This window comes from Ambystoma mexicanum, chromosome 1q (assembly GCF_040938575.1).
Source record: "Ambystoma mexicanum isolate Mex_15411 chromosome 1q, UKY_AmexF1_1, whole genome shotgun sequence".
NCBI lineage: Eukaryota > Metazoa > Chordata > Amphibia > Caudata > Ambystomatidae > Ambystoma > Ambystoma mexicanum.
Window position 1 is genome coordinate 481,317,224 of NC_090922.1, and position 16,084 is coordinate 481,333,307.

General features: G+C 44.0%; 1 protein-coding gene across 2 annotated transcripts in view; it reads right to left on the minus strand.

Annotated features, from left to right (window-relative positions):
• LOC138529205 (phospholipase A2 inhibitor 1-like) overlaps positions 1-16,084 on the minus strand; it is a 290,105-nt gene that overhangs the window by 213,514 nt on the left and 60,507 nt on the right. The window contains exon 2 of one of the 2 annotated variants that reach the window (XM_069640820.1): positions 10,503-10,583. The exons of the other annotated variant lie outside the window; for it this stretch is intronic. Coding sequence (XP_069496921.1) covers positions 10,503-10,583 — 81 coding nt within the window. The remainder of the gene's footprint in view (positions 1-10,502; positions 10,584-16,084) is intronic. 2 annotated transcript variants of the gene reach the window in all.

Genomic DNA, 16,084 nt, shown 5'->3' on the forward strand with positions numbered 1-16,084 from the left:
GGGTTCCGATAATTTAAGGAAGACCCTCCATGTATTGGCCACGACCGAGGCCAGGAATGAAGGCGCTCTCCTACTGGCTCTTGACGCGGAGAAGGCCTTTGACAGGGTCAGCTGGGCTTTCATGAGGGAGGTTCTCTTGTCAGTGGGGATGGGTCCAAGGTGGTTGGGATGGATATCCGCGCTCTACTCCTCCCCCTCGGCCAGAGTGGTGGCTAACGGGATTGAGTCTAGGGAATTCCCCCTTGAACGTGGCACGAGGCAGGGATGCCCCCTGTCTCCGTTAATCTACGCATTGGTGATGGAACCGTGGGCAATCTCGATCCGCAATGATGCGGACATCAGTGGTGTACAGATGGGGGATATGCACTGCAAGATCTGCCTCTTTGCGGATGACGCCCTGCTCTATGTCACCAGACCGTCCCAAACAATCCCTCGGGTTCTGCAGGGCCTCGCAAGATATGGAGAACTATCGGGGTATAAGGTTAATTTGGACAAATCGGTCGCATTCATGGGTGGGAACCTGCCAGACACGGAGGTGACCTTTGTGGAGGGTCTCCCCTTCAAGCGGAGCGATGAGGGGTTCCGTTACTTGGGAGTCCAAATCACACGTAACCTTGAGGACCTGTATGGGGCCAACTTCCCCCCCCTCTGGTCAGCAATCAGGAGAGACATAGAAAGGTGGGCGGGAACGGGTCTCTCATGGATGGCACGCCTTAACCTTATAAAAATGGTTATCCTCCCAAAATTTCTGTTTCTCTTTCAAATGCTCCCGGTCCAAGTCCCCAAGGCCTTTTTTGACGAGACAAAACGCATCCTCCTTAGATTCCTCTGGCAGGGCAAAAAACACAGGATTTCATACGAGGTTCTGACTAGGACCAAGGAAGATGGAGGGGTGGGCTACCCTGATCTCGAGACGTATTATAGGGCTTCCCAGTTGAGGATCCTGGTCGATCACTTCTCACCGGGACCGAAAAAACAGTGGGTAGCCATGGACAATAGGCCCCTGGCGCCCGTCACACTAGAGGAATGGCTCTGGGTCCCAAGGAGAACGATCCCCAGATCAGTCTTGAACCACCCGATTCTAAGAGTACTGTGGTCCCTGTGGAGAGAGGGAGGTTACTATAGATGGCTCACGACATGGCCCTCCCCCTTGAGCTGCATCTGGGCCCCTCCTTTCCTGGCCAAAATAGCGGAACCAGCAGCCTACCAGACATGGTTCGAGGCGGGCCTTAGTAGGACCGGCCAGTTGTGGGTGGGGGGCTCCTTCCTCCCCTTGAAGGACCTTGAGGAAGCCCTGGGAATAGGCACGCTTTCCCCGTTCCGATATCTTCAGCTTAAGGGTGCCCTCACGGAACCATCTTGGGGTGATACCCTCAGGAGGGAACTCACAGACTTTGAAAAACTCCTTCTGACCGCAAGGGGCTCCAAGGGGATAATCTCCCGCCTATACAAGCTCTTTCTGTTCTCCATCCCCCGAGACCCGCCACCAGCACGCATACAATGGGGTAGGGACCTGGGCGAGGAAATTGATGACGAGAGATGGACAGAGATGTGTAGACGGGCCAATCGATCCACATCCTCCCTCCAATATCGCCATCAGGCCCTCAAGATATTACATAGATGGCACTACCCCCCGCAAAGAATAGCCAAAATGCGTCCAGGATATGACCCACACTGTTGGAAATGTAGGACAGAGAGAGGTGACTATATCCACATGTGGTGGGGATGCCCAGTGGTCCAGAAATACTGGGACAAGGTGCGGACCTGGATCAAAGGGGTAGATGGGATAGAACGAGTATCCTGCCCGTGGCTCTTCCTCTTCGGGATTAGTAACGAAGAGGACCGGGGTAACACTCATGATCACATGCTCCAGGTGATGCTGGTAGCAGCTAGATGCTGTCTAGCGCAGAAATGGAAACACCCGAGAATGCCAGGGGAAAAAACCTGGGTGACCAAAGTAAGGGCCATCTACGACATGGAGTTCCTCACACACCTGCTCGATGAGTCTAAGTCCAGTATCGAGGAAATTTGGCTCCCCTTCTTTGATAAGTACGGCCGAGTGGTCTAGGTCCTGAAGACTGAGCTGAGGGATTCCCCTCCTCCCCACGGATGTGGGACCATGGGCCAAGGACCCGGCTGAGAACTGAACTCGTTTGGCCCATATGACTTTGGCGTGCCACACGCATATTGTATTGACGCCTCCATCATTAAGAGAGCCCGTTGTGCAAGTGTTTATCAAGGCTATGTAAGCGCGAACTGAAGGGGGGTGGGGGGAGGGAGAGGGAGGGGGGGGGGCATGGGGTGTGTTTCGTCTGGTTTTCTCTTTATGTTAACTCACATTAATAAATGCAATGCAAGAATGTAACCTCGTTATGCACCAAGGAAACTTAATAAAATTGATTTTCAAAAAAAAAATGTATAGGTGACTTTCTGTGTGAGGGTATGGTGAAAGGGTGCACACAAATGTATGGGTGGCTGGGTATGCATGTACGGTGAAAGGATGCACACTGTGTGACTGGCTGCCTGGGTGTGCCTGTATGGTGAAAGGGTGCACACTTAAATGTATGGATAGGTGCCTGGGTGTGTGTGCCTGTGTGGTGAAAGATTGCACACTTAAATGTACAGGTGGCTGCCTGGGTGTGCCTGTATGGTAAAAGGGTGCACACTTAAATGTATGGATGGCTGGGTGTGCGTGTGTATATATGGTTAATGGTGTGTGTGCTTGTGTTCAGGAGCGGAACCTACATTTCAGGGGGCTAACTTTTCAAATGTTGGGAGAGTGCTAACTTCACGTGTGGTGGGGAGGTGTGAACTTATTTGTGTGGGGGCATCTAACTTCTTTACGTATTTTAATGAGACTATTCTAGTGCAGCCTCAATGTTACAAGCAGTTAACTCTCTCCTTTAGGTCTGAAAGCACCCACTTATGGGCTGCTGTGAGAATGACTGTTCTCCTGTTTCCGCTCTACCCTTACAATCACTCCCTTGGCTAGCAAGTACTAAACCCACATCACAATTTCAATTGCTTAAAAAAATTGCCATTTGAATGCAGGTAAAACAGTGAAATGACATTACATTAGTAATTGCTGGGCTGGGCCCTTCTTAATGGCAAAACCCAGGTGCCGTTTAACATCTGTCTTCTATTCTGTCGGCAACTGCTCTGAAGGTCAGCCAGGTCAAGTCAACATAGCCCACAATTTCAGTGGTGGGGGGAGTGCTGAAGCCCAGTCAGCTCAATGGTGTTGCACCACTACTTGTGTTTAATGCCTTGATTAATTATTGGTAATCTTCTTTACACCTATCCCTATTCTTCCTCATCCCAGTACTTGTGTATGAGGCAGTACTTGTGTATGAGGCACTATGCCTCATACACAAGAACTGGTATAAGGTAGAGGTACATGAAGGTAATGCCTGATTTAGCTACCTATAATCTTCGTTACTCCTAGTCCCATTGAGGCAAGGAGCCTCATAAGTAAGCACTGGGACAAGGAAGAGGGACGTGGAGGTCATTCTGAGCCATTGAGCTGATTTTGGAGGTTAGGGTAGGGGATGGGAGGGTGAAGGGATGTGTGATGGGGTGGGGTTGTGCAATAAATCATAATGGCCATCCATGTCCATGCTAAGCAGGCATGATATGTGGTATTAGTGGCTAGAGAGGCATTTTGGTGCAGCCAGTCTAGTCATTCCTCAGTTTGGTATGACTTTTTTTTAACTGGGCATTTCTGATAAAGCAGTCCTGCTAAGTGTAATTACCTGGCTAGACTGGCATTTGGTTTCTGCCAGTCTAGCCGTTTCTTACTGCGGCACTGTATATTTTTTTGGGCATCTGTGATAAAATGATATGTTATGATATGATAAGTCATATATAACGCACCTGTACACAAGTGTTTTTAGACATGACAAGACAAGAGAAGGAAAACTGAGAAGGAAAACTGAGGGAGGACAAGACAAATGATCTTACTAAGCCTTGTGTCATTCAGATCGTGCAAGTGCGAGAACGAGAAGTGCAAGGGGAAAGGGAGGGGGGAAGTGCAAGGGAGAGGGGAGGGGTAAACAGAGCAGCAATGCTCTGAGTAAGTGCCGCCAGGGCAGCGCGACTCTGGGTAGTGCAAGGAGAACAAGGGACTGTAGGGTTACAGTTACAGCCCCTAAATGCGTGGTAGGCCTGGAGGCAGTGCAAGGGTGACTGATCAAAAAAGAGCCTGGACTCAGTGAGACAGAGGGTAGCCAAGCAACCAGTTGGTACAGCGGACAGGTAGGTCAGCAGGGGAGGGAAAGAGAAAAAGCAGAGGAGAAGTGGAAAGTTTTGAGCTGCTTCCGGAACTTCAGGTGGTCCGGCTCAAGTTTGGGAGGGTCAGGGAGGCCATTTCAGAGGGAGGCGCCTGCAGGGGAGAAGGATCTACCTCCCTCCACTCTCTGCCTGGTGAAGTATCTAACCCCTAGGGCTCGAGAAGGAAGTATTTTGGAAGATAGCGTTGGATGTAGTGCAGATACCAGACCCAGAAAGCCTTGTGGACAATGAAAAGGATCTTGAACATGATCCTTGCAGCCACCGAGAGCCAGTGGAGAGATTTCATGGCTGGAGAGATACAGTCCCTGGGCTTGAGGCCAAGGATAATTCTCGCAGTCCTGTTCTGGATTAGTTGCAGAGGGTGGAGAGTAGAGGAAGGCAGATTGAGAAAGTGGCTGTTGCAGTAGTCCAGCCTAGAGAGAACCAGAGCTCTGGAGACAGTGAGCTTCTGGGGGAAAGTGAGAAATTGAAGAGTCCCTTTGAGGCAGTGCAGTTCGTAGTGGGATTTCTTGGCGACGTCCGTGATGTGAGGAGAGAAAGAGAGAGTGGAGTTGAAGATCACACCAGGAATGAGCGAGATAGGAGAGTAGGTTGAGGGGAGCCTGAAGGAAAGCTGAGTGTCATCCGCATAACACTGTAAGTTAGAGGAGAAGGTAGAGATCAGGTGGGTTGAAGGGGCAAAGTAGAGGTTGAAAAACCAGGGTGAGAGGATAGAGCCCTGGAGAATGCCACATGTAGAGAGAGGTGGCGGAGTGAAAGGGACAAAGTTGGGCCTGGGAGGGGCGGCCCAAGAAGAAGGAGGTCAACCACTCCAAGGCCTGATCCATGATGCCCAGGTTCTCACAGAGTCAATTGATCAGGATGGCGTGGCTGACCGTGTCGAAATCAGAGGAAAGTTCCAGGATGATGAGGACAGAAGGAATGCTGGAATCAAGGTTAGAGATCAGATCTTCACAGGTGTTCAGGAGAGCAATTTCCGTGCCTCTGGCAGCTCTTAAAGCAGACTGATGGTTATGGAGACAACCAACAGATTCAGTGTGGAGTGTAAGCTGGCAGTTGGCCAGCTTTTCCAAGAATTTGAGAGAGGGGAAAGTTCCAGTGGCAAAAGAATGATTACAAAAATCGGCCAAGGCTGGAACGTGTCAATATGGTCCTTGATGGTTCTGGAGGAGCAGGCTAGCACCTGTTTCGACGACACTTCCATAGATGGTACTTTGTCAGGTGTTAGAGAGAAAGAGGAGAAAGGAGGAGGAGAAGGAGAGATGGCCAAAGGGGGCCGAGAGTGGAAGAGGGAGAGGAAGCAGAGATAGTGGACAGGATGTCCTGAGTTTTAGCGGAGAAGCGAGAGGCCAAAGCTGTACAGATGGCATGTTGAGGGAACAGGAGAGGTAGAAACCACAACAGGATTGGCCAGTTCCTTGCAGATTTTAAAGAGTTTGGCTGTGTTGTTAGAAGCCGTAGAGACGCAGGCTTGAATGTGTGCTCTCTTCTTGATGAGTCTTATTGCTTCAACAGACATTTTGGTGCAACCAGTCTAGGTATGTCTTAATGTTACTGTAATGTTATTATGTGTCTACACTGGTCTACATTGTGCAGCCAGTCGGACATGTTTTTATTGTGGCACGGCATTTTTAATAGCAAAGCATTAATGTTCATGTGCACTGTTGGTAACGTGCATGTTTTGGATTGCTGTTACCCTACACAACAATAGCAAACACTGTGGCTTTTTTGTCAATTTTTCTCAGAAAGTGTGCTGTATATTGCATTAAAACACATATTTATATCTTTCTCATAGTGCAGTGTGTGGCATACCACTTCAGCAACACGTTTCTGCGTATTGCGCAAGCGTGGTAATCTAGGGCGGCCCAGAGTGTGCCGCAACTTGTGATTTGTTGCCGAGTTGGGGGGGCCCCCTCAGCATGGCTTGCAGGGGGGCCCCCAGAGCTTGTGTTACGCCACTGTTAGTAACAGGCCTATATTTTAGGTTTCATCTTTCGCCCTCTGCCAGAGTTAATGCAGGAAGAAAAAAAAGAGAACATATGATAAAAGGGCTCTGGAGAGCCAAAATGTAGTGACATCATGCCAGAGGCTAGTACAGTATTTATCATTGCTGCGTGCATTTGTGCATCTTTTTGATTGGTGCTTCAGCTTCTCTCCTTCTACAAGGGGAGCATGTGATCACACAAAAGAAGACACATTTAAGAGTGAAAAGAAAATCATTCTAAAAATGTATTATTTTTCACTTTTAGCATTGAAAGTGATAATTCCCATTGAAAAGATGCGTATGCTGCTTGCTGAAGACGCAGAAGCAACGTATGGCAACTTGTCTCCTTATTCTTTACGCTTCCTGACCTAGTCCATTCATGCACATAATCCAGGGGATCAGATCCATGGCTCTGGCACAAGTCCAGGATTTGTAACTTGTGGTAATTTTTCTTCAAATGCTTCCATTAGAAATGTTCACCAATCACTATGCAGAATAAGAAAGCACTACTTTTCTCACATTTCACTGTGCTGGCATATTGCAAGACCTCAAACCAGAATCTGTTCCTGTGGCATTCCTCCTGTTGCGATGTTGAAGACAATCCAGACTGAAACTACATCTCTGAAATTGCACAGTGCTGAGCTACTGAAAAATGTGAAACCAAATATGGACTTCTCAAACGTTCTAATAATTTTATGCTAGATGGAATATTAGATACAATCTTCACCTAACAGGTTGCTTTGTTTGTTTATAAATGAAGAGTCGAAACTGTATTCTGAACCTTTTAAATATCCCTTTCCTGTGTTAAGGATTCTAAAGGAACGTCACACACCAGACCAGGACTCTTGCCACGGGCCTAGGATGCAGCGCACAATTAAAATACTTTTACTTTATTTACTAAGAATTCAGATTGAGATGGCACCCAATCCGTTTCACACCCCCTTTTACAAATAACCTAGGCCAAAATGGACCATGAACCAGGCCGGTGGATGGTAATACAATATTTATTTATTTGAAAATTCAAATGAAATCACACAAATTTAATATTGGGCAGCAATCACCAGTGGGCGATAAATACATGGTAAGTTGATGGAATACACTTAGTTGTACCTTCTCATGTAAAATAAACCCTACATACTTGAAAGAAAGCAAAATTAACGTTTGAGTGGGTTTTAAATTGTATCACAGTTAATTATTCCCCCTGCAACACTCCCTTAAACCCCTACTATGCGTGGATGGGGAGGTGTAGCAAGGAGTCAGGCACACTATGTAACAATCAGAATTAAAATTCGACTAACCGGCACTGAATAGGAGGAGAAAAACCAGATTTAGCTCCCTGAAAACTGAGCAAAACGGCCCACAAAATTACTAAATGTTTATTTTACATGCGCGGTTCAATGGAAAAGGCACAAATGAGTATAACAGTATCAGAGATATAATAACACTAGCAAACTACAAAGCAATGTCATAACAATGGGCAGGCAGTTCAGAAAGTCAACTTGGGAAGGAAAAACACAGTGCAGCCAAATCACACATGGAGAAATTGCATTTTCTTATTTTCACAGGTTTAAATGTCAAAACAGCTTGAAAAATTGATTCAACAGACAAAATCAGAATGTGTTTTTTATGCTAAGGGACAGATACACATCACAGGAATAATAAGAAAGTGAAAGGGTAACTAAATGATTGACAGGAGGAGATTCTTAATGGGAAAGGACATTCGGTTTCAAAAGTGAACGCAGTGGAGAGAGAAAATCGCCTGTTATAAAAGGTTAAACTGCAGCCTTAACCCCCCACACACCGCAAGTCTCTTTATGTGGGAATTAATTAATGTATTCCAAATATGACTAAGGACTTATGCAATGGGCTAAAAGCATAGGAAAGAATGTCGCTAACACATGGAAATCAAGGAACAGATTACACATAGGGTTCTGATAATTTATACAGTTACTAGTGTACTTTCAGGATTACTTATAGGGTTGAACAAAGGCAAAGTATCAGAATGGGATATCGTATGTTTTGCTATGGGATGGGGTGATACTTACAATAAGCACTTGAATTTGGAATTTTGGACTGCCAACCGGGTATCTGAACAGCGGGTCAGGGGTCTGGTCACGGCACAGTGGCGCATCAGCTGGATAAAGCAGGAAGCAGGGCAAGCAGGTAGCGCTGGATAATCCCAATGAGGATTCAGTCACCTTTCCCCTTTCTCCCTGAATTAGTGGGATTTTTGTGGGGTTTAATTCTGAATGGTGGTTCTGCCTGGATAGGAGGGTCTTAATCAGATATCCCTTACCTTGCAGTGGAATCTGGAATCTTCCAGGGTGGGTATGAAATGTCTGGATCTCGGGATATGCTTAAACTGGAAGTCAGGAGAGTCAGTCCTTAGCCTCTCTGAGCCTCCACCTTTTCTAAGGCAGATGACATCACAGGATGTACTATGGGGGCAGACCTTTGGCTTGACATGCCTCTAACAACTGGATTGGTCTTGTTTTAATGACACAAAAATTACAATTGAACTGTTAAAATTATGCATTGCAGCGTTTCCCGCTTGCAGAAATAAAAGTCTTAATGTTTATTAAATAAGAACAGTCTTTTGCCCCAAATGGGCCTGCTTTGTGTTCCAAATAAGGACATTCTTTTCCCGGCCACAACCAAATGTCAGGCTCTGGTCAGTTCAGCCCTGTTTTGTCATGTATACGCCTTTGAAGCTCTTCAGTTTGAGTTGAGGGGAGGTGCTACCAGAAAGTCACACCTATGTGTTCTGGAAATCCCTTGTCCCAGGCTGGAGCACTGCTGCATTGTCTGATAAGGGTGCAAGATCCTCCACCCTTACCTATTCATATGCCCCGGGGGCGGGTCCACTTGAAGGGAGGTAGATCATGTTCCCAGGAAGCACGGTCCTTTGAAGCCGGGGTATGCAAACCCTGTTCTGCTGGCCTTACAGCAAATGTATTTATTTATTTTTCTTTCATGGACCAGAAAGCAAGCCTGTTGGAATTAAATATCCTATATATGTTTTAAAACAACCCCCCATCACATTTCTCTGCAAGGACAGAGCCTTAATTCAACAATTTACTTTTAAACAGACATTTTCTTGTTTTGTAAAAAGCACCATTTTACACGTGGTTCATTTTCCTTGGCTGTCACTTTACAATGCAGCCTTCCTCTCATCCATTTTCTGAACCTTTCCAAAGCCCCAGTCATGTTTCTAATGCACAGGCATCTGTTCAAATAAAATGTCCTTTGAAACTGACATGAGCTAGGAGAGAGAGAGAGGGCTTTTTGTAAAGAGTTTATGTGTGATATTTTGTTGCAAAAGTAAAGCGTTTTGCGTACGGCTTGGGGTAAAGTTCTTTGTTATTTCACAGATCTTGCCTGACACAGCCTGTCCTTCAATGAGAAATGCCCCCATTTGCTGGAGCACCACCTGAATATGGATGGACATAGCTGGGTCTCACTGGAACCAAGTTGTGTACTGTTGAAAAGCTGAAAAAGGCAGAAAAGTATTATTTTTTTTGTGAAAACGTTTTGAGCTGGCAGCATAGCAACGCTGCCTTTCACTTCTTTTCTCTGGTGCAAATGAAGAAATTACTGGTAGCAATTCTCAGGATGTTTCATCTTGCCCCATGTGTGGCTGGTAAGACAGCGCAGCCATTATTTTGGTGACTGAAAAATGCAGTTTTAATGCAAGGCGATAGTGCTCGACAGAGCCAGCGCAGCCGTTCAGCTGGTGGCTCCTGAAGTGCAGCCTTCTGTTGCATGGGAGTTCTGCTGGGTGGACAAATGTACCCCACACCTGATGCTTTGATGCTGGCAGTGTATGGGCCCCCCTTTTTTTGCAATGTTACATTTTAGACAGTTGGGAAAGCCCCCTGCTTCCGGCCTTAATCCCACCTTCCCATATTTTATATGATTTTTTTATATCAATTTAATATACATTTAATATAAAATTGATATCAAAGATGATATCTATTTTATATCAAATGTATATTTCATGATATAAAGTGTTTTTGTTATTTGATATTGTTGTATCATGCTTGGTCTGAATGCATATGAATGGGAATGCCTGAGAGAATGTTGGTGTGCTTGAGAGAATGTTTGTGTGTGAATGTAGGAATGCTTTTTGTGACAGTATCAGGACGATCCGTTGGAGAGGCCTAGCCTGGGTGATGGGACCCAGTAGTTCATGCTTAACATCTTAAATTGTAACTCGAATAAAGCTTACCTGTGGAACGTAAAGATGTGTCCCAGGAACTTGCTTTTCTATTCTGGTGAAGGGGTTGTCTTGTAAGTCGAGAAAAAGAACCTACGTGGGAAAACAGAAGAAAAAGATGATCAGTCTGCTTTGTGGGGAGCAGAAAAGAAGGAAATTAAACACTGCCCCCCATATCAAGTAAGTCCCATCACCTTTGCAAAACTTGTGTTTATGAAGAAATGTTGGGTGTTACCGTTATTCCTTAATCTGTTTAAGGAGTTAACCTCTTTAAGGAGTTCCAAGATTTGGATGGACAATGTGGATGCTTGTGACGAGTACCGCATTGCATGTTTGTTTGGATTAATCGTCATACTGATAAGGCAGGTGGTGACTGAGCTGAAGTGAGAGTGGAGAGTAAGAGTGAGTTAGCTGAACTTTTTTGAGGAAGTTTTAGTTTTATAGATGTTGCCCGCATCATGGACTTATAGGCGTCGGCGGAGCATGGACACTTAGGATGTGGAGCAACCTGGACTTTTAGCTCTAGTACCATGGTGTCAGTCATGATCATTCTTATGTGTACTGGTACTGGTTGTGAGTAGGATTGTTGACTGGTATGATATTGGTAAAATGGCAGCATAAATTTTTTGAGGATTTTCAGGATGGGACATTCATTCCAACTAAGAACTTATTGCGTAAAAATTTAAGTACAAATTCCACGAGTCAACATGGATGGAGAAATGTTCAATTTTGAATTTTCCTGTCTTGTGTGAAATGATAAACCTTGAAGTGAGGATGTATAGATAAGGGGGATGTGTGTGTGTTGACATTCTGCTGTGTGAGAGGTGGTGAATTGTGTGTTTTCCCACCGGGGTATATTGGGGTGTGTGTACATTCCACTGTATTAGTGGCTGGGAACTGTGTGTGTTCCAACTGAGGTAGATAGGGTTGTGTTGACATTCCACTGTATGAGTTAATAGGGGTGTGTTGACATTCTGCTGTGTGTGTGGTGGTGAATTGTGTTTGCTTGCACCAGCCTGGGTGGATAAGGGTGTTCACATTTGGCGGTAGCCGTGTGTCTATTGTGGTTCAACCCAGCTTTATAAAAGGATGGTCCTTATTATCGGTATGAGTAGAAAGGGGGGGGGCGCCTTCCATGCTACCTATAGTTGCATGGAAGTATGTTGGGGGGGACACCCTCTGCCTTTCTCCTGAGTTCCATCTCTCATAAAAAAAGATATCTTGTTTCAGTGTTCCCTGTGTGTTCCCTTTCGTGGATTTGTGTGCGAGGAGGGAGATGTGTTGTATCGTACTTGGTCTGAATGCAGGTGCATGGGAATGCCTGAGAGAATGTTGGAATACCTGTTGTGAAGGTTCCAGGACGTCAGTTGGAGAGGCCTAGCCTGGGTGATGTAACTGGAATAAAGCTTACCTGTGGAACCTACAGATGTGTCCAAGGAATGTGCTTTTCTACAGATAGGATGTTGAGATGATTTGATATAAAGTTCAAATAAAGTTCATGTAAAAATGAGGGCAGGGAGCTCTGCTTCCTGTTGGAGGTCAAAGTGAGTTGTGAGGTGATAGACTGTGAATGATAGGGTTTTGTTGCGGTGATGAGTTGATGATGTGGGAATGGGTTTGGCTTTGTATATATTATTGATAAGCCCTTTAAAGTATTTCATATTAATTTGATGGATTTTAATAATTATATATTATTTGTATATAAAGTGGGCATATATTGATAACAGGTTTTATATTGATGTAATATAAAGCTAGGCAGAGTGTCTGATGTCATCATTCTATAGCAGTTTTTTAATAGACTTAATATAAAAAGGAGGTTGTGTTTTTTAAGGCACGCCATCATAATTTTAAAATGTAGAGGAGAGGCTTGACCTATAAATAGGTCTGGGACGGTTTTGGCATTTTAAAGTGAATAAAAGAGGAATAAAATGTATAAATGTGAATACAATTTTTTCATATATTTGGATGAGCCAGGGCGGACATTCCCTGGCATGTTATCCAGATATGGAGCGGGCAGTATTGTGAAGTTGCCGGGGCATGCCGGGACATGAAACTATTGAAAATATAGGCCGGCAAAGCAGAGCTATGGGTTTAAAAAACAGCTAAGTTGCATGGCTTGGAAATATATATTTTACTAATATTATATTTGATAGAATGAAAATAAGACATGTAAGGTTATAAAATAAATAACAGAATGCCGTGGCATTGGATTTTGCCATTTAAAAACACAGTGTTCACAGAAACACAGCTGCAGGCCCATAGACAGACATGAAACCATTGAAATATAGGCTGACAAAGCAGAGCTATGGGTTTAAAAAAAGGCTAAGTTGTCCGGCCTGAGAATATATATTTGAATAACATTAGATAAAACATGTTAGAATGAAAAAAGAGTATGGTAGAAAAAAGGTAAAGGCTGCTTTCCAGATCTGAGACAAAAAAGCTGAAAGCTATTGTTTTTTGCAGTGTAAAATGTAGTTTAGCAGAGTGACACATTTTGCATAGGTTAGCCAACCAAAAGTGTCTTTTTAAAATAAAAAGTGGAGATGCAAAACACAACCCTATTCAGGCCTGCTGCTGGCAGGGTCACGCACAGCAGCAGAGACGGGGGTCTTATCTATAATGCTCACAGCTGACTGAGGCATCAAATTCACAGATGACGACACAGGCCCAAGCGTTGAGTTCTGTTTTGAGGCAGCCAGCAGGATGATGCAATGCTGCAGCTATGACTTGCAAAAACACCAGGGCAGGGCTGTGTGCACACGCTATGTTATCTCAGAGTGTCAATGTGTTATCTAGAATATTTGTCTGCAAAATAAGTGTGACTAATGAACTGCAGGGCTGAGTCATAGGGCCTCATTACACGGAAGGCGGTAAGGGTTAACGGTCACCGGTAATGGTACCGGTGACCGTTAACCCTTACCGCCTTACTACGAGGTCCCTTTGCGGGTAGGTACTTTAACGCCTGCTGTTTAGCAGGTTTAAAAACCAACCCGCAAAGGGACCAGGGTGCTAATTACGGTACCGCAATTTGCGGCACCGTAATTAGCACCTTCCCCATTCCCATAGAGCCCTATGGGGCAAAAATGGGAATGGGGAAGGGCAATGGGGGAAAGGGGAATTACCGCCCCACCAACCTTGGAATAGGGCGGTAATTCCCCTTTCCACCAAGACGGTGCCGGTATTTTACCGGCATGGACCAAGGTGCTAATAGCACCTTGGTCCTCCGCCTACCGTGTAATGAGGCCCATAGTGTATGTGCAGAATATGTCATGGTTTAGACTGCTGATAACAGGTCACAGAAGGTGTGGGGCCAATTGACAGCCCTTAAAAAGCAAACTTTGGAAGCCAACCAGAAGTATCGTTTTGAAGCCGCGAAGGATTACTATTGTGTCCTAGATCATTGGAGTTCTGTTTTGGGTCAGAAGAGGCCTTATTTTTATGAAAGAAAATTAAGGTAAACTGGATTGAATGAGGGGAAACATTTTTTTCATGCCTATGATTTGTTTCTATTTAGAGGATAAGAGCGGCTCGGGAAGATTAGTGGTTCTGCAGTCCTACACAGCTGTGTGAAGGCATTTTCCAATAAACAGCTGTTTTTTCTGTCCTGGAAACCTGTGTTTAAAAGTGTGAAATATGTATATGGTCTTTAAATCTAAATAACAGTATTTATTAGTGCTGAGAAGGTGTTTCAGGGTGTTAACATGCGTTTTTGACTATGGCAGGCTATCAAGGATAATAAGTAAAAATGTTTAGCAGTTTATTAAGAATATTTTTCATAACATTTTCCACTCACAAGGCTTTTTCACATTTCAAATGAGTGAAACTATTTTTAAACAATGTTATGGCTGGTGTTTTATATCTCTTTCCTGTTTGATGCATGAAAATAGTTTTGTGCTTTTCTAAGGGCATGTTTAAAAAATGTTTTGTGGCTTGCACGCTGAATAGAACAATGTGTAGAGGTATTTGTCAGTTAATTAAGCAGTTCAGCGCATAAATATTAAATGTTGAAAAGTTATTCCTAATATCTCTGTACAATTATTTAATTCTGACCCGCTTTAAGTATAAAACATGGTTAGTCCTTTAATGGTATAAATGTACATTTTGATAAATATATGCTGCAGTCCTTTGCAGGCTGGCATGTAAACAAAATGTAGCTGTTTTTTGTGAGGCCCTCTGGTCCGGCAGGGTGTGCATGGATGAAATTGAGTTTATTGCTAAACAGCACACATGATGTGGCAAAAGGTGTAGCCTTTATTTTTATAAAAGGGATGAAATTGTTGGTTTTTAAACACGGCACAAGTACTATATGAGTAATATTCACATTATGGCTTTGGAATGTGGCTGGAGGGATAAGAAAGGCTTAATCTATACTCATGTTTTTGTTTGCTTTGGGGTTATGCCAAGTTTATCAAACTTGTTTGTAGATAGTGTGCTCGGGAAAAGACTTTCTGCAGGCTGTCATAGGGAGAGATGGCATTCTGTGTGTAATTGAAAACTCATTAAACTTGTTTTAATGCTGAAGCCTGACAATAACTTTGCACACTGCGCTTTTGGGCCTATGGAAATAGATGTATACACAAGCTACATGAGTCATTGGCAGTGTGCTTTCTTAATTGTGTGCCACAAATTTAAAATATGTTTTAAAATTTTAGAACAAAAAAGACATCGACAAAGCTAACAGCTGTGTCCTTTATATAAGCATAGTGAAGCATAATTGGAGAATGTTAGACCCATGACTTTTTTTTTAAAACAAAATTAGTGTTTTTGAAGAATAGTTTGAATACAGGGTGCACAGAAAATATATTTTATGCAAGCTCTCCAAGTTTTGCGTAGGTCTGTGCTTACAGCCAGAATTTTAGGCTGATGTATCTATTACATTATATTAATTTAGACTTTGGGGCCATAGCTGCTTTATTGGCCCTGTTGTCATATGTTTTGTTTGATAGCATATCATACTAATTTAAACCTTGGGCTCTTGGGACTCATGTGCAGTGTGCTTTCTTAATTGTGGGCACACATTTAAAATATATATTTGTAACGTTTAGTGCGCTTTATAGAATAATGAGGGTTCTGCCAGTGTGTCACATATCAGACTGGTGGTTGAAATGTTTAGGGGTGGCAATAATCAGTGTTTTGTAAGGGTTCAAGGTGTGCTTGATTGTTATAACGGTTTACGATATTGAATATTGAGATATATTTGTTATGCTTTTTATCAAAATTTCTCTCAACAATTGGATGGTGTCACAACAGGGAGACTCTATGCATCTGGATTTTAGAGCACAACAAGAGGTGCTCAATGCAATTATATACTTTTGCGGGTGGTTCATCAAATCGTGGATGTCTCCAGGGTACGTGGATGGATCAGCCCATTTTTCTAGAGTCAACAAATTCAGAATGTTTTAACGACCCAAGGATGGGTCTATGTTTATGTTACAGTACCAAGGCCAACTGGATCTGGTGGGTCCAATACCACAGAGTTCTATTGTAGATTCAGCACCGGGCCTTGTTGGCTCTGGAGTCTTTGCAACGCCCACTGGAATATCCAGAGGCCTAATGCGTGATAAAAAAAGTCTCCAAGGGGCAGCCTGTTTCTC